Source organism: Acinonyx jubatus, chromosome A3 (genome assembly GCF_027475565.1).
Source record: "Acinonyx jubatus isolate Ajub_Pintada_27869175 chromosome A3, VMU_Ajub_asm_v1.0, whole genome shotgun sequence".
In the NCBI taxonomy this organism is placed as follows: Eukaryota; Metazoa; Chordata; class Mammalia; order Carnivora; family Felidae; genus Acinonyx; species Acinonyx jubatus.
In genome coordinates this window covers 122067262-122093001 of record NC_069388.1, presented here as the reverse complement: position 1 = coordinate 122093001, position 25740 = coordinate 122067262, and the positions used below count along the sequence as shown (strand labels likewise).

General features: G+C 53.3%; 2 protein-coding genes across 4 annotated transcripts in view; one reads left to right on the top strand and one right to left on the bottom strand.

Annotated features, from left to right (window-relative positions):
• The first annotated feature begins 3470 nt into the window (after positions 1–3470).
• GDF7 (growth differentiation factor 7) lies at positions 3471–10921 on the top strand. Its single transcript, XM_027033267.2, has 2 exons — positions 3471–3936; positions 6791–10921. The coding sequence occupies exons 1-2, from the start codon at positions 3537–3539 to the stop codon at positions 7756–7758; spliced, it is 1368 nt and encodes a 455-aa protein (XP_026889068.1). The 5' UTR covers positions 3471–3536; the 3' UTR covers positions 7759–10921.
• Positions 10922–21461: 10540 nt separating this feature from the next.
• The window catches only part of LDAH (lipid droplet associated hydrolase), a 110668-nt gene continuing 106389 nt past the window's right edge, over positions 21462–25740 (bottom strand). For all 3 annotated transcript variants that reach the window (XM_015073990.3, XM_015074055.3, XM_053201185.1), the window contains one exon: positions 21462–23602. In XM_015073990.3, coding sequence (XP_014929476.1) covers positions 23378–23602 — 225 coding nt within the window. In that variant the 3' untranslated portion in view covers positions 21462–23377. The remainder of the gene's footprint in view (positions 23603–25740) is intronic.

The following is a 25740-nucleotide window of genomic DNA, read 5'->3' as shown; positions in this document are numbered from 1 at the left end:
CCAATAAGGGCCACCTACTCACCAGAGGCCTCAGCTTCATGGAGTCAGGGGTGGAGGACCAGGAACTCCCGGTCTCATGTCTCCCCATCCTCAGGGAGGGCGCCACCTTCACTCCAGACAGGTACCGATTCATGGGCCCCAGTGCATCCAGAGACGTGGATCAAGTCAAGCCCTGGGTGTGGGCCTGACTCGTGAAGCCATTAGGTCACATCATGGAAACTTAGCAGTTGGACCACGTGCTCCTGGTAGCCCATCCTACTCTGAGCTCTGTGGCTTCAGGAGCCACAGGCAGGCAGGCAGGCCCTGCTGCTGGTGATGACAGAATGTGCTCAAAGGCAGACGTTGTGAGCTCGTAGCTGGCAGCAGGGGCGGGGAGGAGTCCCCAGGCGGATGCTTTCATGGTCTTCACCTAGACCTGACCCGAGAGTTCATTCTCTGCCAAGAATTTTCCGGAGAGCTAGAGAGGAAAGGCAGGACATTCTGCCTCTTCACTGGGGTTGGGAGGTGTTACAAACCAAGCCTTTCACATTCCTACTTCCCCTGTGGGCAGCCACGGGATGGGCAAAAACAGCTGGTGACTCCAGGCTCTGTCACTTACCAAGTGACCCTGCGCAAGGTGTGCAATTTCTTTGTAACTCAACTTTCTTTGTCTATAAAATGGGAGTAATGATACCTACCTCACGGGACACAGCAGTGGTGGGAATGAAGTAACAGGAGGTGTGTTAAGCAGTTGGCCTGATGCCCAGCGTTCAGAGAACAAATGGTTACTGTCACTATTTCAGGGGAAGGAGAGGGAGCCAGACATCCAGACATGGCTCAAGCATCCCTGTGCCTCCCTCCTCTCTGGGCTCAGCTCTGGTGAGTCCTCTGCTGATCGAACCCCACTCCACCCCTCCGGCCCTGGCTTCCCATGTGCCTGTCCTGTGCGTTGCTAAAGCCATAACACATAGAAGACTACTGGCAGTAAGTATTTAACTGGAAAGAAGGAATGAATTGGGGGATGGATGAATGATGAACGAATGAATGATTAGGTCACTTTACAGACAAGAAGCACAGGTGGGAGTGGTTAAGTCCTGGCTCAAGCACAAACAGCTGGTGGGCAGTCTTTTCCAGAGTGTTCCAGTCCCTGTGAGCCACTTCTCTTCGAGCCATCATCACCCTTGGGCCCCACAGCAGACCGGGGGCAGGGTGGGTGGGGGGCAAGGCTACTGAGTCTCATCTGTGCCAGCCTGTTATCCTGGCCACACACAAACTCCCTGAGGTGAGAATCCTCCCATTTTACAGATGAGAAAATTTGACCTCAAAGAAGCTAAGGGGCAGCAAGAATTCAGGAACACTAATTCCTAAACCCCAAGGCAGCCGCAGGACAGAAGAATCATATAATCAACACGTGTTCGTTCAGCAGGGGCTCTGCCAAGTCTCTGCCAGCACCTTCCCATTCTGTCCTTGCTCTTAAGAGGTCAAAGCCAGGACTAGAACTTGCACTACTGACCCTGGCCCTGGGTTCCCAGGGTGTTTGTACAAATCATAATCAAAGATTGCTCGCATGTAGCTCTAGGGGGAAAGGAGCTAGAAAGACATCAGGGACCCAGCACTGGCAAGGACCGAGGGGCCCCCCTAGCTGGGCTGCCAAGAGCCTGACCAGTGTCTCCAGGGGGAGGCACTGCCAGACAACCTGCGTGGGTTCCTGCAGGGCCACTTTGTACCAGCACCGCCCAGAGAGGGAGACCTGTGGCCAAGGCCTTGTTTGTTGCTGGCACTCCATCCTCAGTACCTAAAGCAGGGTGGGTTGAGGCAGCCCTTGTTGTTCCCTCCCCCTCCCCCCCCCCCCACCACGTCCTCCCTCCCCTCCCCTGCCTGCCGGCCCCAACCACAGCTTCCCCACACTAATGCCTTTCTCCTCTGCCCACCTGATGGGCCTGGGGTCCCGGGGAATTGGCCCTCGCCAGACCTCCCCTCCTGCCCCCATTCGTCCCCGGGGGGTGATGAGTGGACCAAAGTGCCCAGATAAGCAGGTGCCGCGTCTCCGCGGTGGCCAGCATGGTCATCACTGAAGAGGTTGCTTGGGACCAAACCGCTGGTGCCTGGGAACTCCCCGGGCCGGGCATGACCGTGGGCCAGTGTGGCGCAACCGGGAAAGACTTGGGACTCACTGGGCTTTGAGTCCTGTGGTGTCATGTTGACGCTGATCAACTCAAAGTGACCATGACGCACCGACCCCCGTCCAGATTTCAAGTTTGGTAGCAAAAGTGAAATTTAAAGGAGAAAGAACGCGTTGCTTTGAGTGTCGTTCCGGCTCAGGTCCTCCACCTGCCTACCAAGAAGACCTCGTCCATCCGCTGGACGTTTCCGCACTGGGGCATGTTGGGCTGCCGGTGGAGCTGAGCCGATCCATACCCGTCGACGACCTCCCTACCCCGCTCGAGTGAGCTCGGGATGCCGCGCAGTGGCTGCGGGGCGTCCCCTCCACCCATCACCCGTAACGGCGGCCAGAGAAGTACGGAGGCGCCAGCCTGAGACTCTCTGCTGCCCGCCCTCCCGGCGTCTGGCCGCGCCCCAACATACCCGGTAGCCCGTTTCCGTTGGCCGGCCCCCCAAGAAGGCCGGCGGAAGGTCGTCACTTTCGCTGCACAAATGAACCCAGGGCGCTGCTCCCGCGCAGGACTCCCCACATCACCCCGGGGCTGCCACCATAATTCTTGCGCTCCTTTGAGGTCGTGGCTCCGGCTTAAGCGCACGTTCTGAGCGCAAACCGTTGCTTTCCAACTGTCGGTCCATATCCATCTGTCTTTCCGGCCTGCTCTTCCAGCCGCTAGCCCTCTCTTCCCTACGGGTCCCCTCCCCTGCTCCCGCCGCGCGTTCCGATCTTTGGAGGCTGGGTCAGGCTGGGCAGCCTTCGAACCGGTGATGAAAAACGCGCCTTTGTGGCAGCCCTGCGCGCCCTGTGGCCTCCGTGCGCCCTTGTGGCCTCTCTGTGCGCCCTGGCCCCGAGGTCGCAGCACTGACCGGCGGGGCCGAGCCCTTCCGTGGCCCCACCTCTGGCGTCTCAAGCACTCAAGGAATTGGAGCGGGCGGGGGGCGGGTGCTTCTCCGCAGGGGAGTGGGGACGAAGCTGGGCGGGTACGCGCGATGCCTCGGAGCCTCTAACTCCGGAGGGCGCATTTGGCTCGGGGGCGGGGTGGGCAGCGGGGGGCGCATCGCCTTGGGGAAGGGAGGCGGGGCCCCGGTTTGTGGCGGGAGCCTCGGGCGGGTAAGACTTGCAAGGAAAGAGTGGGGGCGAAGCGCTACGGCGCGGGGAGGAGGCTCCCGTCCCGGACTCCGCGTTAGGCCGGAGTGGGGGGCGCGGCGCTGCCACTCCAGTGTTCAGCAGGGGGCGCTGCTCCGGGCGTTGGGCGGGGGTGGGGTGGGAGAGGAGGGGGGGGCCGCGACTTGCTGCGCACACTTCCCCCATTATTAAACACTATGTTCAAAAGGCGCCGGGGGACTTCCCGGAGCCACGGAGCCCGCGCCGCCCGCCCGCCTGGCCCACGGAGCCCATGGACCTGAGCGCGGCCGCCGCGCTGTGCCTCTGGCTGCTGAGCGCCTGCCGCCCCCGCGACGGGCTCGAAGCGGCCGCCGTGCTGCGAGCGGCGGGGGCAGGGCCGGTCGGGAGTCCGGGGGGCGACGGCGGCAGCGGCAGCAGCGGGCGGACTCTCGCCCCGGCTGCGGGCGTCTCCGCTGCCCCGGCCGCCGCGGCTCCCGGAGTCCGCGCCGCGCGCCGCGCCGCCGGCTCCGGCTTCAGGAACGGCTCGGTGGTGCCGCACCAGTTCATGATGTCGCTTTACCGGAACCTGGCCGGGAGGGCTCCGGCCGGGGCAGCCGCCGCCTCCACCTCGGGCTCTGGCCGCCACGGCCGCGCGGACACGATCACCGGCTTCGCAGACCAGGCGAACCAAGGTACTCACGCCTCTTCTGCGCCCGTCCATCCTGTCCGCTCCTAGGCTGAGGCCACCGCCAGAGCCAAGCCCCTGCTCCAGACCCTTCCGGGCGCGGCCTCCTCACGTCCCAGCCTCAGGTGTTAGAAACTCCGCCGAGTCCCACGCACCCGAACCCGCTGGACTGTGGCGAGAGGCGCAGCAGCTCTCAGGGCCCGGTCTCAGAGGGCTGAGCCGGTCCCTCCGCCGGATTGTCTTGGCCCTGCCGGCCGGCGGGTCCCCTCGAGGAGGCAGGCAGGCTGAGTCCAAGATCCGAAGCAAGACGGGGCCCGGGCCGAGAGGGACTGCGCAGTGATGGTGGTGGAGGCGGCAGCGGCTGTTTTCATTGCAGCAACCTCTGCAGCTTCTAGTCTCCTGGGGGGGGGGGGGGCGCACAAATTGGGGGGAATTCAGGGGAATGAGGGAAAGAGGCAGGCATTAGACTGAAATAAGTGGCCCCGAAGAGGCTGGTGGCACCACCAAGTACACGGAGGTCCCTTTCTGGCAGGCTGTGTCAGGGTGGAGGTGTGTGGCCATGGGTGTCTGTGCCGGGCCCCTGGGACAGCCAGAGGTGGAGGACCCCAGTTGTGTGAGGAGGAGAGGGTGGTCAGTGAGACCGTGCAGGAATGCAGGCCTCTCTTGGACCCAGCACCCCACCTTACTCTGCCCTGGGTCTCTCAAAAGTAGGACGTGGGTGAGATTGTGGTGGTGGCTGTGTGTCATCTGGATTTTATTAATCTCTATTGAAGTCATTAAAGCAGATAGATAGGGAAAATTTAACTAATTTCAGGCGGAAATGCAAGTAATGTTTGCCTTAATTCTATCCAGCCAAAGATCCAGCATGGAAGGCAGGAGGGGAAAAAAGGGGGGGAATAGGGCTGGAAAGGAAGCGGCAGACTGGCCGTTTCTGGGAGCCTCTGCTGGCTGTGCATCCCAGACCCTAGCCTGGGAAAGCAGGTAGATGTGACCAAGTCACCCTCCTCCTGGAACACACACACAATGCCTACCCACAGACTGCTTTATTTTGAGTGTGGGACATCCTGGGTCCAGATGGCTCTCTGGTTCAGTGGCAACCATGTAGCATTCTGTGTGCCCCCCCCCCCCCTGGACTGGATGCTGGATACAAAGCCTGAGTCCTAGGCCAGGGGAGGCTCTAGCCCTAAGGCTGCTGTGTGGGCTCCCAGGATGTAGAAGAGGTGAATGCGCAGGGCTGTAGGCCGGGGAGGCACCAGCTGCTCTTTCTCAGGTAGAGCTAGGCCTCTGGTTAGCCTCAGCCTGAGCTAAATCTTTTCCTGGGGAGCTCTACTTGGCTGGCCAGGCTCTGAAGGCAGCTCTCCTTCCTGCCTCTGGAAGGAGGGCATGCAGTGGTAGCACATTCAAGAAGGGAGATGCTGTTGGGGGGGGGGGGGCGGGAGCTCAGAAAAAGTGCCCACGGGGAGCCCTGGGAGAAAGCAGTGGTGGGGAGGAGCCCTACTAGCCTAGCACTTGGAGCTTCCCTCGCTCTCCCCTCTGGGTTCAACTTGGAGCAGAGCTACTTGAGGTCCCCAGAAGCCACCGGCAGAGCCCAGACTTGGGACCTAGGGAGGCGAGGGCCTGGCGGTGGTAGTCCGTCAGCGGATTTCCAGTGGTGGGGGCGGTCTGCACACTCTCACCGAGTTTGGGGCAAAACGAAACCATATGACCTTCTTCAAAGGGAGCTCCTTATCTGCTGCTCGCTGGAATTTCAACTTTTTTCCCCCCCTGAGCCCAAAAAGAAAAAAGTGCCCACGACCAGAAATAAAACCCCCAAACCCTCAGAGAGAAGTCATAACGGAGGGAAATAATATGTCCGCGGAGGTATCGGTGGGTCCTGGAGGCGAGACCTCCTCGAGCCACTGCCTTCACTGCAGCCACCGCCCCCCCCCCCCCCCCCCCATTGCTCCAAACCCTTCGGAGAAGGTTCCTCGTGCTCCTTTGCCGCCTTCCCTCCTCCATAGGAGGCCGCGGAAAGCTGGGAGAAGCTGAGACGGGAGTTTCCCATTGCGACCAGCAGGCTCCTCGCTCTGAGACCTTGGGCCCAGCCGGGCCCCTCCCTAATTGGGCCTTAGTTCCCCTTCAGCTTGGCCAGGAGGAGGCTGGATACACCAGAGGGTTTATGCAGCCCCGCTGACGCGTTTTCCTCTGGACTACTCGCACGCCTGGCCAGGCCAGCACGGGAGATCGTGGCCCGCAAGGATGTCCAGGTTGAGCTGGGGAAGAGAGGTAGAGGAAGAAGCAGAGTTTTCAGGGGACATGATTTTTCCGTTTTCGTACAGCCTGGACTCCGCGGCTTTCCTGGGGGCTCAGCGGGGCAATAATGAGCAGTCCGGGTACAGCGCGGGACCTCGGCCTGGCCTCTAGACCTCGGAAGGGGCATAGGACTTCTGATACGCCTCCCGCGGAGCCCTCTCTCAGCCACCGGCCCGAAAGTCTGGCATCCGACCCAGACCCCGCAAACCCAGGGCTCTGGGTCAGGCAGCGGACCTGCCGTGGCATCGGGTGCAGGGGGTATGGTCCTGTCCCCGAGGCTCAGCAATAAGTGAGTGCCCGTGGGTTGTCCAGGTGGTGGAACTTTGGTTCGATGAACCGAAGCCCCGGTCCCGATAGTCGACAGTCACGGCGAAGGCTCCCTTTACTCTGGGTCAGGCTGGCAGGTGTCTGGCTGGGCCGAGACGACAGGGCTGGCGCCAGCTCCAGCGGGCTTACTCCCGCATCCGGGGCAGTTGGGCTATATGCACTTAGGGGGCCCCGCGTCCCGGAGTGCGGGCTTCGCTCTCCGCTCTCACCGCGCTCTTTCTGTCTCTGCCCGACTTCTGCAGACGAATCCGCAGCCGAGACCGGCCAGAGCTTCCTGTTCGACGTGTCCAGCCTTCCCGACGCCGACGAGGTGGTGGGAGCCGAGCTGCGCGTGCTGCGCCGCGAGTCCCCGGAGCTGGGCCCCGGCAGCGCGACTCCCCTGCCGCTGCTCCTGCTGTCTACGTGCCCCGGCGCCGCCCGAGCGCCCCGCCTGCTGCACTCGCGGGCCGCCGAGCCCCTGGCCGGAGCGCGCTGGGAGGTGTTCGACGTGGCGGACGCAGTTCAGCGCCACCGCCAGGAGCCGCACGCCACCCGCGCGTTCTGCCTCTTGCTGCGCTCAGTGGCCGGGCCCTCGCAGGGCCCGTTGGCACTGCGGTTGCTGGGCTTTGGCTCCCGGGGCAGGGACGGCGCGGCGGCCGAAGAGCGCGCTCTGCTCGTGGTTTCCTCCCGCACGCAGAGGAAGGGGAGCCTGTTCCGGGAGATCCGCGCCCAGGCCCGCGCGCTCGGGGCCGCGCTGGCGGCGGAGCCGCCGCGGGACCCGGGACCCGGCACCGGGTCGCCGACAGCGGTCATCAGCGGTCGCAGGCGGCGGCGGACGGCGCTGGCCGGGGCGCGGGCGACGCAGGGCAGCGGCGGGGGCGGGGGCGCGGGCCGGGGCCACGGGCGAAGGGGCCGGACCCGCTGTAGCCGCAGGCCGCTGCACGTGGACTTCAAGGAGCTGGGCTGGGACGACTGGATCATCGCGCCGCTGGACTACGAGGCGTACCACTGCGAGGGCGTTTGCGACTTCCCGCTGCGCTCCCACCTAGAGCCCACCAACCACGCCATCATTCAGACGCTGCTCAACTCCATGGCGCCGGACGCGGCGCCGGCCTCCTGCTGCGTGCCCGCGCGCCTCAGCCCCATCAGCATCCTCTATATCGACGCCGCCAACAACGTGGTCTACAAGCAGTACGAGGACATGGTGGTGGAGGCGTGCGGCTGCAGGTAGCGTGAGGGCCCGGCCCGGCCAGGGAGGGGGCAGGCAGCCGCGCCACCGAGGACCCCCTGCTGAAGAGCAGCTGTGGGCCGGGGCCTGTCACTGAGCGTGGGTGCGCGTCCGCCTCTGGTCCCGCGCCCGCACGGAGGGAGAGCGCACGTTCACACTCACACCATCACTCACACCCACACACTCGTTCACTCATGCACACCTTTACCGTGGGCAGCGTCCACCAGCCCTGGGAGCAGACGACCTGACGCTACCGAATGACGCTTACCGATGGGGAATGACACATCCCCATCGTACCCGTCGTCCCCTTTTGGAGAGAGGATGGTGTTTGTGGCAGTGTTAACAGTCACAGGCGCTAAATCGGGTAGGAACGGGTTAGGGAATTGGGGGCTCCAGAATGGGTGGGCTAGTGGGGTCCTGGAGTACGTTTTGTCTGACCCCTTTCTGTTTGTGGCTGAGTGTAGGGGAGCACCTGGCTGGGTGGCTGAGTGTTTGGTGTTACACCCTGGGACCAACTGAACAGCTGTAATGTCCTTTCTGAAGGTGTGCGTGGCATGGAGGCCATTTACTCTGGGAAGGAACCGCTGCAAAAGGCATCTTTTTTCCTTAACTTAAAAAAGTCTAACATGCCCTGTCAGTTTTGAAAGGGAACATTTGTCCGAAAGAATGCATCGCGGGGAACTACCCAGATCTGTGCAAAGGCCAGCACTACCCTTTTTAAAAAAACCAGTTCCAATTAGGAATGATCTAGAATGTGGGAAAAAAAAGTGTTTTTCTTTTTGGGGGAAGTGAAATGGAGGAGAGTTTTTTAACTGCCAGCCTGATGTGATAAGGAGTTGGGGGGTGGGGTGGCATGTGCCAGGTTCTGAAGCTCCTATGGGCAGCTCAAGGAGGTAGTGAGCAAGCCTTGGGGGGTGCTGAGGAGGAGGCTTGGTGCAGTGACTGGGAATGGGGAAAGGCGGGCGGCTCTGCCTATTCCTAGAGACCTGACAGGAGGTTTTGCTAGGGAGCTGGGAAAGAGGCCGGGAGGCGTCTTGGGGCGGGCTTCTGCAGAAGACTCAGGCTTGTCTGCCAGGTAGGCGCAACCGGCTCCAAAGGGTGTGCTTACAATGGGCCAACATGTGCTTGCGCTTAGCTATCAAGTCTGTGTCGGCTCTTACACGCCTTCACAGTGTTGTTGCTGTAGTTTTTGGCAGTGTGATAGTAACGGGAAGTGAAGCTACACAAAAGTGCTTTTGTGAGATTTCAGCTCCCCACAACCCAGTGGTGCAGAGCGGGGAGGAAGTCCCCCCTCCCTCTGCAGCGTGGAGGGGCATTTTCAGTTTGGCTGCTGTGGCCCCTTCGGAAGGGCGTTGGGGGGCTTTGGTGTGGCCAAGCAGAGGTGGAAGCCTGTCTCCCAGTCCCCATTGTTTTATTTGGTTCATTTCTGCCTGGGAGTCCTTTGTGGCTTTGAGGGAAGGAGGAGAAACAATTTGGATTCCACCTGTCCAGGGCTCCGAGGGCTTCTTTGAAAAACCCTGCAGCCCTGCTGGGTACTCCTATTTAAGGCTCTGTTGGGGTTTCTCCTTTACGGTTCCTGGGAAAGGCAAGCATTCCATCCTTCTGGTCTTGGATGGTAAGGTCCATAGATGAGTTATTCAAATTTTAATTCTCAGTGATTTAACGTGTAAGAGAGAGAGAGAGATATACTGAAGATTTAGACAGCTAATTGACTTAAGGGCCCCACCTGAGTCCTTTCTTATCTTGTAAAATTCCCTCAAAGGAAAATACATTTATAATGTGAATTTATATGCTGTGGCTATGTGAGTAGCTATAAATAATAAGATGTAAGTCTCTTTAGGTTAAAACAAACTTCCCAAAGCGGCAGCTTTGGTATATGCATGGTCCCATTACGTTTGTGGATTTTGCCAGAGAAGCTTCACTTTTCTAAATTGATTTTAATAATTGCATGGTGATTGCCCTGTCATAATGAAGAATAAAAAATGACACTAAAAGGTTGTAGTATTTGAAATTTTAGAAAGGGAGTTAATAAGAAACTCACTATTATTCTGAAAAAATTCTAGGTTATTTAATATCTTGGACAAAAGGAAACATTTTGATTCTTTTTTAGTGACTAGGAAAAACAAGTTTTGGGGAAGACATGTTTTGATTTAGCCTGACCTTTTTTTGCGGCAAGAAAAAAATGTCCGTTTTCTTTGTTTCTTCCTAATGACCTCCTTCCATCGAGATGTGTTGTAAGTGATGTGGGAAGTAGGCATCTTCCTATGTCTTGAGGTCCAGGCTGCATCATGTGTCCTTGGGCAGTGACAGCTCCTTCCAGGGTCTCAGATGCCCTCAGGGTGTTCTTGTTTACTGAATGGAAGGAATGCCTCCCGGAATTGCTCTGGAATTGGGTGGAGCCACCACAGACCACCTGTGCCCTCTACAACTCTGCCTGGGCCTCTGGCATCTTAGAGTTCAAAGCAGGTGAACAGAGAAGATGTGTCACACCTCGTAAAAATGACAGCAAAAGGGCCACCGCTTCTGGGTTTTGCTGCTATGATGTGGTTCGACCAGCGTAGCCAGGATTTGGAGAAGGATTCTGCCAGCACGTTTGGTAGTATGGTACTGTCTTCTAGGCAGTGGGGCACCGGGGGGGGGGGGGGGGGGAGAGGGCCTGAATCACTCAGCTGGGAGCCCCAGTCCCCAGCCATGGGAGAGCTGGCTGCTGGCAAGCAGAGAGAAAGTGTGTCAGGACTGTGAGTGAAGGCAGCCCCCCACCCTATCCCGGCTTGGGCCCCCCTGGGTCTAGGGCCACCAAAATATTCTTCCTAAAGTACGTCGAGTTTTCCATTTTGTGGGGAGAGACTTGTGTATTCTAGCTGAGACCATTTGAACCACTCCTCCTTGCTGGAGAACAGGGTGGGCATCCCTGCTTGGGGAGCACAGGGCTGGTCAGCTGGGGCGTTGGTGCCTGGTCTGCCAAACACGAGGACAGGCTAGTCACTGCTTCTGGAAGCCAGACATTTCCACTGGCAGACAGCTGTGTCCACTGATGCCCAAATGGTTCCCTGGTTGAATTCTGGCGTTCCAAGCAGCAGCACTGGGCTCTCCCGAGAGGGTGGCAGGCTCTGTTGCCTTAGCTTGAGCTCTGCCTCTCCATTATGTACACACTCCCCTTCGCCCTGGCGTCCTGGCATTTCACTATCAGTGGCATGGGAAAAAGAAGAGCTGTGGATTGTGTGAAGTCGAGTCAAGTCCAGCAAACCCAGTGCAGTGTCAGGTCCCCTGACAGTCTCCTGGAAGTGTCAACAGGACTGGGGCTCTTGCTGTCAGTGCTGAGGGGAGTATAGACCACCCTGTGGATGTAATCAGAGTGTAACTCAAATCCTACAAGTCATTTATCCTGTTTGTAATTTTATTCAGACTCATAGCAGAAAATAACCCGGGACTGTAGACTGATTTTCTTTCTTAAAGCAGGGAGAAAAATTGAATTCTTTCCAAGAGGAGCTTGTGCACAGAAAAAGGCAGACTCTCGCCTCATTTGAATCTGGTGTCCAGAAAGTCCGATGAGAAGAGAAAGTACAGCAGCTGTGTCTGGGACACAAACATCGTTAGGGCCTATGTCCATGGGGACGCAGAAGTGTCCCCAGGCCCAGAAAGCAGGGCCCTCTCAGTGGGCCTGGGCCAGGAGCCTCCAGCGGATGCCAGGTGGCTTGGGAGCACCGAGGGTCTGGAAAGCAGCCATCTGTCAGAGGCAGCGAAGGACCTGCGTTGTCCCCCCAGGTGTCTGGACTGGGAAGGAGAGGCAGCTGGCAAGTGAACCCAGCAGTTAGAAGACGTTGGGATTGGGATGGGAGGGACTAGGTCTCTCTGAGGTCTGTCTCAGCAGCACTGGTGTATCTGTGGACTTCTGCACACCCAGGAGTGAACTGCCCCATGCTGTCACCTGCTGTCTGCTGCATGGTCACTTGGGTGCCAGAGCTCTGCAAGGCACCTCCTGAGCGGTCTGGGTCAGTCTGGGCAACCATCTCCCTGCCCGGAGCTCCCACTTCCACCCCTGTAAAATGAGGAGCTCTCCAGTTCCGTGGGTCTAGGGTTCTACTTGGTCCCAAAGCCCACTAACATAGTTCACAGGCAGAGCAGATGTGACTGTTCCTGGAAAGGGTCCCCTTCCGATATCGTAGGTGCTTCCCACAAGTATCACGGCTCTTGCCTGTGTGTACATGTATGTGTATGTGTGTGTCCATTACACTCCTGGCCTCTGTTGGTGCTTCCTGGATGTGGCTTTGATTTCTACCTGGGTCAAGGCAGGTGCAGGAGAGGCTAAGATCTCGGGGGTAGAGCTCACCTCCCCAGAGCTATGACCTTTCCTGTGTCCCAAGTGAGGGACCTGTGCTCACACAGGGGTAGATAGAGCCACATCTGCTGAGACTGTTCTGTGACCAGATCCTGGGAAGGCTGTCCCCTGCTGCTGGTGCATCTGTGGGAGCAGCAGAGGAAAGAAAGTCTGGGCCTTGCTGGCAGCCCAGACAGGGACCTGGGACTGTCCCAGAGGCCCTGGAGGAGGCAAGCAAGCCTATGTAGGAGTGAAGTGCGCCAGCCCTCCTCACTGCCATGCCTGTGTCTGGTCCAGCTCGCTGGAGGAGTGGCCTGGGGGCAGGCATCAGGACAGCTTCTTCTTCTCTTTCTTTCAGGAGAGCTTCTTTTCTTTCTTTCTTTCTTTCTTTCTTTCTTTCTTTCTTTCTTTCTTCTTTCTTTCTTTCTTTTCTTTCTCTCTTTCTCTCTCTCTTTCTTTCTCTCTCTCTCTCTCTCTCTTCCTTCCTTCCTTCCTTCCTTCCTTCCTTCCTTCCTTCCTTCCTTTCTTTCTTTCTTTCTTTCTTTCTTTCTTTCTTTCTTTCTTTCTTTCTTTCTTTCTTTCCTTCTTTCTTGCCTGGATAATGGTGGCAGAGTTTACCGTGAAGAAACACTAGAAGGGAGGAGTCAAAAGATGTTATTCATAGTTTTTCAGACAGCTCTGCCTTTTGTGCCTGGAGTCTTCTGGCCATTTCAGCTAGAGCAAGCTTCTTCCTCCTTTTGTGCCATTTTTGGACTTGAATCTGTTAAATAGTTAAATCTTGATGGGGCTCGAGGCGAGAGAAGCCTGTTCTTGTCCGGAAGTCCACGCTTCCCTTTTGTGGAGTCTCCTACCTGGATGTAGCTGCATGAAGGCTGGGGGTTGGCTCTGGTCGTTGGGTCGGGGATACTCTCTGCTCATGATGCACACACATCCAGCTTCCCCAGAGCTTGGCCTCTCCCTACCCGCCCCCAAAACTGTCTGTGGAGGCTCTGTGCCTGCAGCTGGCCTGGGACTTGGCCATAGGCCTCCTGACTGGGCAGATGTCGCTTGGGGCTTCACAATGGCGGCAGCAGCAGTTTCGGCAGAGCAACCAGGGGAGGGTGGAGTCAAAGAGTGTGAGATCATCAAAAAAACTGGTCTGCGTTTCTCTTTTTTTTAATGTTTATTTTATTTTTGAGAGAGAGAGCGTGAGCAGGGGAGGGACAGAGAGGGAAGGAGACACAGAATCTGAAGCAGTCTCTAGGCTCCAAGCTGTCAGCACAGAGCCCGATGCAGGGCTTGAACCCACAAACCAAGAGATCGTGAGCCGAAGTTGGACGCTCAACTGACTGAGCCACCCAGGCGCCCCAAAACTGGTCTGCATTTCAAGCTGTGCTTAGAGTTGTTGAAAAGTACAAGCACGTCCTCCCAGCAGCACAAGTGGAGGGCGATGATCCTCTCGCTCCTGCCTGTGCAGGTCTCCAGGGAGTAATCCTGCGATGTCACTCACATCGGTGTGTGTGAGTGTCTGGGTCTGGGCTGGGAGAGAAAGGGCTGGTTTCTCTCCCGTGCATCCCCCTACAATGACAAGGGGGCTGCAGCATGCATGGAAGCTTCCAGAGGGAGGGGTATCTATAGTCAGGTGAGTCTGTTGACGGGACAGACAGCTGTGCACGCTGGCATATGAAGCACTTTCTTCTGCGAGTTTAGAAACTCTTCATCCCAGAGAGGCTCACCTGGTAAAAGCTGTAGTGGCAGAAATTTTGTATCCTTTTTCTAAGTCAGTTATAGGAAGCTGAAATAAGTTATCTAGAAAAACAAGGAAAAGCTTCTGATGGTCAAGTCCCAGGCACCTTTCAGCCTGGCAGTACAGACCTTTCCGGATGCGGCCAGCGGCTTTGGTTTTGCGTTTCTAGTTTACGATCTTTTGAGCTGTTGGCAAACAGGAGTGTGGTGCAGCGGTAGCTGGAGATGTGGCTAGGCAGGAGGTGGGCCCGTGGCTGTCTTCTTTGCAAAGTCCTCTCTGCACTGCTCCAACTAGCAGTGGCGAACACACCCGCCTACCGCGGGGCGAGATGCCTGTTCTGAGCTTACGCCCTGCTCCGACACTTGGCTACAGGAATCTAGAACCTCATCTGAACCTTCTTTCTGGTGCCGAGGTGTGCTTGTGGCTGAACAAAAACCAGATTCCCTGTGAGGCTTACTCATCGGAGTCCTGCTGAATTGGAGGCAAACACAAACCAGTGGGAGGCACACAGGCCGCACTTCCTCTGAGGGTCCTCCCTGGGCTGCAAGATGGGAAGGGGCAAGGTGGTTTGGGGAATCTGCCACACGTTGTAGCTGTTTTACATACTTGCACATCTTCCCGACAAGCCTGGCTTCTCTCAGACCTCTTACACCTGGGCAGCCCTAGCCTGGACTTCTCAGCGGAGTGAGTCTGACAAGGTGTACAGAAAGCGTTTCCTGGTCTGCATGTTTATGTCCGAGCGCATGAAGGCTGCCGAGGGCAGCAAAAGACGCACGTGTCCGAGGTTTCCCCCAGGGCTCGGGACGGCAATAACTTGGCTTGAGGTTGAGCAGGCTGGTTTGAGGAAGGGGTGCCTTCACAAGCAGGACTTATTTTTCTTTGCAACTTATATTTCCGGGTCAGGGCCGATCAGAGTCCGAGGAAAGCCAGCCATTCAGCATTCTGTTTAGAAAATGATGATGCATGTTCAGGGAGAAAGCAAGAATGTATTTTCTGGCTGGGAAATACTCAAGTGTTCCAAGCCAGGAACAGAGACTCTGGAAAGTGGAATTTCTCTGGCATTCTCTGCCTTGAATAAATCACAGCTTGAACATAAGCTTCCCTACAATAATTGCTGGTTTGTCGTTGCTGTTGTTGTTTTGGATTTTTGTGTTTGTTTGTTTTGTATTTCACTTTTTACGGTAGTGCAAACAACTTTTATGTTTTCTGTGACAAAGAGTCATAACTGAGTCACCTTAGGCCTTTCAGCTGGAAGTATTTCGTCCCAAATGAAAATGTTAATGCATTTTTTTTTTTACAAGGATTAGCATGCTGACTGCAACTTGCCCTTCAGCACATGAGACAAGGAGATTCTGAAAAGTTTGGAAAACTTTTAATACACATACGTATATATGTTTGTATAAAGAGGTTTCTGCAGAACTCTTGCACCAGCTTGTAGCATCCCTCTGTTTAAGCAGGCTCTGCTTTAAGGTGGCCAGTAGCTGCCTGCCCCTTAGTGAGCCACCTTGACCCCGCTGCCAATACTGTGATTTTAAGGAAATGGGCAAAACTCAAAGTGACAGGAATGCTGTCACAGCTCAATACATACCAAAATGTATTATTTTGATGGGGGTTGAAGTCCCTTTCATTTCGCAATGATACCCACTATTTCTCAGCTTTGCTCGGGAGTAAGACGGGAAAAGTGGTGAGAATTTTAAACTCACTTAATGCGAGTTGAACTCTCCTTTGCTGGCAGTCCTTCTAGCTCTGGTTTGGCCAGAGCAGAGCTCTGAGACTTGGAGGCTGGAGACCAGGCTGTATCCCTGCTGTTCCACGGGCCACTGGGGCAGCATGAACTGATGTCGTGAATGCTGCCCATGCCCAGGGTGGTTGGCAGGGAGCTCTTCAAGGTCAGGTACAAATCCGCTGTGTATATGTATTCTCAAGTTTAAATAGATTGTACATATCGGAATGTAAATGAACTGTAAAACAGCAATCTCTATTTTTCTTGACGTTTCTATAGCAGTATATATTTGTTAAACATGCTTGTATACTCTTCATTAACCATTTTAATATTTTGTACAGATAAGGTGATTAAATATTTTATTGATAAACCTGCTCCTGGCTGGTCTTTCGAGAACTGTTTTTTGCCTCGTTATTCAGCCTTTTTCTGATGGTCTTCTCCCACTGCTCAACACTAAGAATGGAAGCCAACCGTTCAGGCGTTTGGATGACTGCATGGAAAGGGGGGTGTGGGGTATCGCTGGGTCTGTCCGCCTTTATGCTGACCGTCCCCCCTTGACACACCTCAGGCTGTCAAGTGCATACAGATGGGGGCCTCTGCATGGGCTGCTGCTCCCTGGGGCTCTGTGACTGGTGTGGCTCTGCAGGACACTGCACAGCCCCACACTGCATGGGGAAGCACCTCAGCTTGGGTTCAGGGTTGAAGAGGCCAGAATGCAGTGGAAGACACTGTCCCTTTGGAAAAAGAGTACTGCCTTATTTATTTATTTAATGTTTTATTTACTTTTGAGAGAGGGAGACACACAGACACGGAGACAGAGACAGAGAAGGAGTAGGGGAGGAGCAGAGAGAGAGGGAGACACAGAATGTGAAGCAGGCTCCAGGCTCGTCAGCACAGAGCCTGATGCAGGGCTTGAACCCATGAACTATGAGATCGTGACCTGAGCTGAAGTTGGATGCTTAACTGACTGAGCCACCCGGCACCCCAGACACTGCCACTTGGGATGAGTGAACATCATCACTGCAAACACAGTCCCAGTGAAAGGTTGTGCTCTTTACAGGCCAGGCTGCTGTGGGATCTCACTTCAGAAAGCCTGAGCACTCCCATTCCAGAGGTGGCACTGTCGAGTCTCAGAAATCCAAAGGCATAACGCCCGACGGTAGCAGCTTGCTCTGCAAGGCCAATTATAGATTTTAGGGAAAGCAACAGAGTCCTACAGCAAATGGGATGGGCCGCTTTTGCTCAGTGCTCTTCAGACAAGTACAAAGATCTGCGCTCAGCGGCACCGCCTTGGCTGTCCCAGACCAGGCAGGAGAGCACCGGCTACACAGCGTTCTACAGCTGTTCCGCCCTCACAACTTTTTCTACAACAGAGGAAAGAGAAAGTGATTTCATCTGTTCCTTAAGTATTTCTGGGAGAGGATGAGTGACAGAGCAGCAGTTGTGGGAAGGTGACAGGAACTGCCCTCACTAATGACTTGTTACCAGAATGACCTCCTCCGGGATCTGGGTACGGCCAGTGGGACCCACCTATTTGCAGAGCGATGGCAGCACATGTCTACTGTAATTGGCTGCTTCTGCAGCGTGTTAATGCTAGTCTCTCTCCCGTGAAAGGTAGCTCAAGAAAGTCTGCTCCCCTTTCGCTTCTTAATTTCATTACTAAAGAGTCTTTTTCATTGGAAGGGAATTATATTCGCCTTTCAACTAACTTATGTGGTAGGTATGTGAAAGTGTAAGACTTGTGACCGTGCCATTGAAAAGTGTAGTCTCGTCATGCTGTTTCCAACAATTCTTGGCTGGTTCTTTGCTTTTCTATTTCTCAGTCTCCACTTGGCCTACCCTGGCCTTCCATGGTTAGGGGGTTACCCGGTGAGCAGAGAAGGGGTAGTTACAGGGAGAAAGCAAAGTCAGGGGTGGCATTTAGCACTTTATCCTGTTCCCCAAACACTGATGAGAGCAAGTCTGAAAGGTGCACAGTGACTGAGATTAACGGGAGGTGGAGACCTCCAGCCCTGCTCCCTCTGGCGCACCCTGGTGTGCCCAGTGCCCACTCACTGCCCAGCAGCCAAGGCACATGCGTGCCACGTGCTGTCCCGCTGAGGGTGGCGCTGCCTGACCTGGTTGTGGATGCATCGTGCTCCTGTGCTCCCGGGAATCCCGCACTCTTCTATCCAGAAGGAACAGTGATCTGGGGAGAAGCTCATCCTTTGCAACATGTCACCATTGTGTAGCCACCGCCTGCGAGGCTGTGGGCGTCTGCCAGTCCTAATAGCATGCAGGTGCGCGGCCCTTCGGCAGTGGCCAGTAGGAGGGAGCCCAGCTGCGGTGCGGGGCCTGAGCAGGGTGGATTTGCAGAGGCGGGATCCTAGTCCCTCTGTGAGCAGGGAGGCCCTGCAGGTGCACCCGCACCCCCTGGCTGTAATGGACGCCCAGTCACAGGGTCACATTCCCTTCCCAGGGAAGAGGAATTTTCCCATAGACTTAACCCAGCGAGGAAGTCTGTCCCAATGTAGGGAGGTCAGCACAGGTCCCTCTGCCAGAATGTCTGAGGAATGTACCACAAAATGAAAACGCTTTGCTGTCCCGGAGCGTGGTCTTGTGCATTGTTGCTGTAATTCCCACTCAGGGGTGCTGCATGGGGTTCACGCTCAACAAATAATAACTGCATATTTGGTAGTTGCTAATACCCAAACTCCAGAGGCTTTCTAACCATAGAAGAATGGAAATAACAGTTGCATTTGGAGGGGACCAGAATGGCCATGAAGTGTGGGGGCCTCGCTTTCTGCAGTCCCTGGAGCCAGAAAGCCAACAGTCGACGTGCTTGAGTCCGTCCGTCCCGGTTGTGCACAGCTCAGCTGAGGAAAGGCTTAAGGCAGAAAAGAGCTGGTCCACTTTACATTTCCACTTACACATTCAGTTGTGAGGGATGAAGAGTCCCTGAGACATGATTCCCTGAGAGTCCGACCGACTGAGAGGACTGTGTTTCTTGAGACCTTGACCCTCAGGTATGGTAGAAACTTTTATTAATTTAGGTAAAACTTATTGAATATTCTGTGTGGCAGGCCCTATTCTATAAGCCCTGAGAACACAGAGATGATGAAGACACAAGTCCCATGTCCTCAAACTTTCCTTTTAAGGCCAGGGAAGAGTTTGGCAGCAGGGGCAGGGAGGAGCAGACTAGAAAAGTAGAATTCTGGGAATAGCTGGTAAGTACTCCAGTAGAGACCTGGCCAGGGCACTGTGAGGGCTCCCTCCCTCTGGGGGGAGGAAGGGTCTATGCTGGGGGGCAGGAGTAGTTGGCGTTTGGGGCCGAGTCTGGGGGTGGGCAGTAGAGACATGGGCACTCTCAGAGCTGGAGCAGTTGACTCCAATGTTCTCAGGGTGCAGGTGCAGTCAGAGACACCAGTGCCTGAAGGGCCAAGGCGGCTGTGGCAGAGAGCAGAGGTCAGAAGGAGGGACGGCAGCCTCTGCTGTGACTCCTTGCAATTCACTGCCCTATGTACCCCAGCCCCACCTCCCGCCACACACTCTGCTCCCTCATTCTTCTCAAACTATTCCATTGTTACCAACCACGTGACCTGCCAACCTGGCCCTCATTTCCCTTCTCTCCACTCCTGTGCCAGCCCTCTGCTCTTGCTGGACTGCCCACTGGTGCCTCCAGGAGGCAGCACGGTGCCGTGTAAAGGGGAGGGATCTTGGCTCTGGAGTAGAGGCTGCCTTTGAATTCCTGCCGCCTCTCAGTAGCTGTGAGCTCTTCAGCCAGTCACTTACCTGTCACCTCTGTGGTAATCCGTAGTGAGTGTGGCCATAACCTCATGGGACCACGAGGCCCACATGAAACAATGTGAAGGGAGGGCGGTGGCTTCTATGGGCTCTCTCCTCTCTCTCACCTGTCCTTCTGGTACTAGGAGCAGTCTCCTCCACTCTCCTTCTGGGGGTTTCCTCTTCACAGAACTATGGCAACCTAGAGCCTTCAATCTGGTGGGAGAGGCCAGACCCATGTTCCACAGTGGTTCCCCACATGGCCCAAAGTGAGATGTGTTCACAGAGCACACTTAGTTCCAGCCACTGACCTCTCTTTAAACCTCATTTCCCATGGGACAGTGCGGCCCAAGTATGTCCTCTTCTTTCCTGCAAGAGAAGGCTAGGAACAAAGATGATGTCTCATGTTAAGGAATGTTTTGCTTCCTGCATCTTTTCTAAATCTACCGTAAGGTCCTCAAGGTGCTGTTTGAGCATCCTCTGCTCTGTGTGGGAAGACTGCATGGCCTTGGGCCAGAAAGCTGAGGGGGGAGGGGGGTAACTGTCTCTCCCCCTGAGTATGAACCAGAAATGTTAAGACTGCAAGAATCAAGTTGCAGGCTGGGTGAAAAAATGCAGAAGCTGAGAGGTCACCGGGTCCTCTGCTGCACCAAAGAGAAGACACAGTAAGAGAAAAGCAAGTTTGCTAGCCTTTTCTTTTAGCTACCATTTTACAGAGCATCTACAGTAAGCCAGACAAGGTGCTAGATGCTATACGCATGAACTCAATTAACCCATTAAAAATAAACAAAAGCCTTCCTCAAATCTAAAATCCCATCAGTGCAGAGTCCAATGTGGGGCTCGAATTCACAAAATGTGAGATCATGACCTGAGCCAAAACCGAGTTGGACACACATAACTGATTGAGCCATGCAGGCGCCCCAAAGAACTTTACTTTCTAGAAGAGCATCCATGAGAGACAGATGCAGGAGAGAACATGGTGGATTTTTAAAAATTATTTTTATAGATTTCAAACTCATCTCAAACTTACAAAAAAGTTACAAGTACCAAGAACATTTTGTTTCCTCTGAACCATGTGAGAGCAAACGGACATGATGCCCCAGCCCACCCCCAGACACTTCAGTGTGTCTGCAGAGTACAAATAAGGACATCCTCTTTTCCACAATCCAACCACTGAAGTCAGAAAATGAACACTGATCTCTTACTCCCAGTTCATCTGTAGATCCCAGTCAAGTTGTGCAAACTTCCCAACAATGTTTTTTAAAGAAAATATCTAATTCAGAATCAAGCATTGCATTAAGTTATCATGTCTTTTTAGTCTAATATGGAATTAATTATAATATAATGTAGGGTGAAGAAAAAAAAATCAAGCCTTTAGATGTCCCTGGCTCTCCAAGGGTTGGGTGGAGAAGTGGATGGTGAGAGGTGCCTGGCCACCTCGAACATGAGAGCCCCAGGAACTGCCTCTGGAGATTCTCTCTGTCCCCTGGCCCAGAGCAGCCTGGCCAAGGCCACTGGTCATGACTCCAGCTTAGACTTCACTCAGCACTAGATAAACCCATATGAAGCAAAATATACTTTTTTTAATGTTTATTTTTGAGACACACACACACACACACACACACACACAATGTTAGTGGGGGAGGGGCAGAGAGAGAAGGAGACAACAGACTCTGAAGTAGGCTCCAGGCTCAGAGCTGTCAGCACAGAGCCCGATGTGGGGCTCGACCTCATGAACCATGAGATCATGACCTGAGCCCAAGATGGATGCTCAACCGGCCACCCAGGCACCCCATTAATCCTATCTTTTAAGTGAGGACACTGATGCATGGAGAAATTAGAGAAAGTTGTCTAAAAATCACACAGGTGACAAGGCCTCCAGAGTTCCTGTATACCTTATCATGTCATATATATGCATGGAAATATTCAGTGCATTGTTTAATTCCTAAGGAAATGAACTCCAATCTCCTGAAATCAGATTCTTCTCTAAAAGGAGGAATGAGAAAATCCAACAGAGAGACTTGGGTCCAAGTCTAACTCAGGAGCCTGTTCAGATGGTACCATGCACCCCCGCCCCCCATACAGAGGTCAGGCCAGGCAGTTCTAAGTGTTGGTTAAACATTTATTTTGAAAATTCATTTGGCGATTGGATGATAAACAGAAAACGAGCCCGTATCTTCTACTTTTCATCATTTATTTAAGCTCTGAAAAACCACCATAAGACACAATGTCATATATTCGGACAGAGTAATACAAACTAATGCTGAAAGAAGAGCTGGCGATGCTATTATTCTCTGAGTAGGTGTGATTCACCAGGACTTGGTCAAGGGTTTCAAGTTAGTACTATGAGCATCTCCTATGTGCAAGGCAGTTCGGAGCGGTGAATCGGAGCTTCTGACACCAGATTTCCAGAAGGCCCACCCACACAGCGGCCAATCAGGATTTCGTGTGTAGCCCTATGCCAGTGGCCTGTGTCTCCTGGTTTATCTCCGGGGCCAGGAGCACTTGGCTCTTCCCCTCTGAGAAGTCATTTGCTCTGATGCAGATGCCATGCCAAGGGACAGTAACTCGTTCAACCCTCACCACTGGGTTGGCAGCATATCAGAGCTGAAGCTTTCATCAGGGGGCTTTAAGCTTTGAAAGGAAGGACAACATTCTATTGTTCTTTCGGAATGATAACGCCATGAGGGGTCTCCTCTAGGAAAAAAACTGAATGTTTTTGATCAACTGTCAACTATTACTGCTGTCAGTGGGATTTATTGGCTCCTAGGATCCCAGGATTGAGTCATTTTAGGGAAGGCAGAAATATTGTGAGCCTGCTCCAGGCTGGAGAACAAGCTTCTTCTCTACTGGTCCTCAAGGCATCCAGAGAAGGTGAATTCACATAATTTAATGGATTGTTTTGGTTCATTAGTAAAATAACTTCTTTCCAACTCACAAAGCCAAGGCAGAAATGTAGAACTCATTTATGGTCCTTCTCTATTCAGCAATTGAAAGATGCCCTCTCAAAAATTACTTACTGGACGATTTGCAGAAGAAAAGAATCATGGCATAGCTAAGAACTCTATCCTCAATGCCTAGCACAGTACTTAGCTCATAGCTGGCCCTCAGTGTAGTTTTATTGGAAAAAACACAGAAGGGGCAAGTCCACAAGGCAGGTACAGACCGGCTTTGGACAACCCAGGGCCTCCCCATCTGGGGCCTGCAGAAGAGGAGCCTGCAGCGAGCTCACAACCTGGCAGGCTCAGCACAGAGCTTGCTGGCTGTCTTGCGGCAGGAGGCACAGTCAGGATCCTTCAACAGCTCTTCCTGGTTCCTTCACCAGTGGAATGTCTGGTGAACTTTATTCTCTGTGTAATGCAGGAAGATCAGGAAGTCTCACTCCTCAGAGAAGCTTTTTAGAGATGGAGACAAGCAGTACCTCCCCTGATGTTGGCCCCGCTGGGGGCCTGTGACCCAACGCAAGGTAGTAACAGGTCGGAGCGGGGGGTGAGGGGAGGTCCTGCAGGCTGGCCTGGCATCCAGTCTGATTCTGATGAGCTCAGCCAGGACCTGTACAAAGTTAGTCCGGGCTGATCTCTAGCTCCTGTCCTTAAGGGAGACCCAGGTCCACTGCCAAGACCCACTAGTCATCACTTCCTGCTATTGGAATGTGCGTCCTCATGATCACATACACGTACATTCCTGACTATACACTTAGCATTCACTGATCTCTTTTACATTTTTGTAATTTCCTCTAGGAGAGCCTGTTCTACAAGGTAACTCAATTAAAACCAACTGAATTTAGACCTCCTTCTGTCTGCAAGGATCCTGCCCACTTGAATAAACTGCATAGTGCCAACTGGGTATCCTGTGCAAACAGAAAAGGTCTTGTTTAGATCACTGATCACTGTGTTCCCTGAGTCTTGGAGAATGTTTCTATTAAGCCTATGGCATTTTTCACCAACTGGGCTTACTTCAGTCTGTAGTATGGGGAGCTAGCTCGGAGCTGACAGCAAGCCACGTCTTCTAGTATCAGACATTAACACCGGACACTTACCTACTAAGTACACTACTAACTACTAAGAGACAGCACACCTACCACTGCTATGTACTAGCTGTCAGTGACGCTTCCATGTGTCAGGGCTTCTATTTTGGACAGATCATCCTTTAGCCAGTCAGCTATCATGCCAGCCATTTCTCCGTAAAAATGGATGATAAAAGCATGAGGTAATTTTTTCTCGCAGAGTCGAATATCTCCTTCTGGAAAATCTTTCTTGATGTCTTCATAGTATTTTGTTGGACACCAAGCATCCATAGTACCATAGTAAAATGTAAGCTAAAAGACAAGACAAAAACATTTTATTAGAAAACACTTCCTCTGCCAACACAAACATGACACCAGCAACCTGCAGTGCTCTGGTAACAGCCCCTGTACCTGGCCCTATAAGATAGCCGCAAGCCTCCCTCCAGACCATGGCTCTCTTAAGGAAGTGACCTTGATGGTTTATGAGAGTGAATTAAGAGGCATCTGATGGAAAGAAACCCATCCCCACATAGGGAGAGTCTTGTGTGATAGATTTCCCATGATTCACTAAAAGGACATGCCAGCAAAGTTGTGTACATTGAGGCTGGGATGGACACTGGAGAGATGGCTGTGGAGGACAGGGAGGAGTGACTGAGACATGATCGCTGAAGGACTAGTGACCATTCATACACACTTCACAGTTTTCATGCAGCCACATGGTAGACATATGGATATGTTTGTTGAATGCATCCGAAGATGAACTAGAGAGACTCAGGCTTCTCAATGTAGCAGACGAAAAGTGATCAGAATCCTGAGAGTGTCTGTAACATTTCTGAATAGGCTCCATGCAGCAGGAGAGTATGCAGATTCAGTGGGCAGGTGATATAATCATGCTTCAGGTGACAGCAAGCAGCTGCATGGAGACAGAGCCTCCTTTAAGACATTACTAAGACCCTTACTGGATACTGATCTATACCTGCCCATGACACACACACACACACACACACACACACACACACACGCGCGCGCGCGCGCGCACAAATATGTGTATGTACATATATACACGAATGTGTATATGTGTATGGGTACATACGTATATATGCACATACAGGTATCCCCTGCTTTTCCGAAGTTCGTGTTATGCCACTTTGCTTTTATGAAACACCTATGTTAGCATCTGTTTTCGCTAAACGAAAGACACCCGAAGTGGATTTTCGTTTTTATGAACAAAAGCTAAAAGCAAAAATAGTGTTCAGTGTTTGTTTGGCAGTGGGCAGGTACAGAGGCAGCACACACCTGGAAGAGGGAGTGGCTCCACCACGCTCCTTCCCCTGGAACTACATTTCACATCAAGCCACCATAGCTTTGAACTGTGGCTGCAAGCATCTGGGCTTTACCTGGATTTATTTTGGGCACCCACTAGCATGATGTGTCCTAAAGTATCTGAAAAGCCTAAGAGAGGTTATTTTTTGGGTCTGGGAACACTCAAAAAATTTTCCATATAAATTAAGGTAATTACTTCTTTGCTTTATGCCACTTCAACTTATAAAAGGTTTTACAGGAACGCTCTACTTTTGGATAGTGGGGGAAACCTGACAAGAGCTAACAAAAGACTTCACACAATGAAGTGACACGATCAGGTCTGCATTGAGGTCACATACTCTGGCTACAATGGCAAAGAGAGATGGGAGCAGTCAAAGTGTGTCGGGAAGACGACGCGGGACACGTGTTACTGCCCACTACGTGATTTTGATCTAATAGTCATTAAATCCATTATCTGAATATGGACAAGGGAGACTCTTTTGATAAAGACACTGGTCTTTATTACAATAACCTTATGACTTAACCAATACTTAAAGGAACAGTTAAAACAATACTTTAAAGAGGAAAATATGTAGACTACTCCAGAGAGTCAGTTACTAACAACTAAACCTTGAGTTGCAGACTTACTCTGAATTACTTCATAGACAACTTTCTGGTTGTCACCTGAGGTTTTAGTTTTGAAAGCTGCAAAGGATCTGTGGCTCACAGGCTGCTCACTTCTTCTTCCCATTCTCCTATGTTTTGCTCACTACAATCATTTGTGAGTACTCCAAAGCCCCTAAAACCAAAATTCATTCTGCCATGGCTCTTAGCAGCGTATGAAGTTCTTTCTGTTGCTGGAGGACAGAGAACCTGGTGGCAGCCTGGCTCTTTCCCCTGGGTATCAGTCTCTCTACAGCTCTGCCATGTTGCAACCCCACCAGCAGAGGGTGACGATTCTGGCCAGCAACACCCTGCCCGCAGGCATTAATTACCTACCAATAGGGCTAATAACTTTAGGTTCTCTCTAAACCATACCCTACCCTTACCCACAAGAATCTTTTAAATTATATCCAGGAAATCGAGTACGTTACAGTCCTCATGCCCAGTGGTTCGGCACTTCCTCAGAGTATGAAACAGTGCTGAGA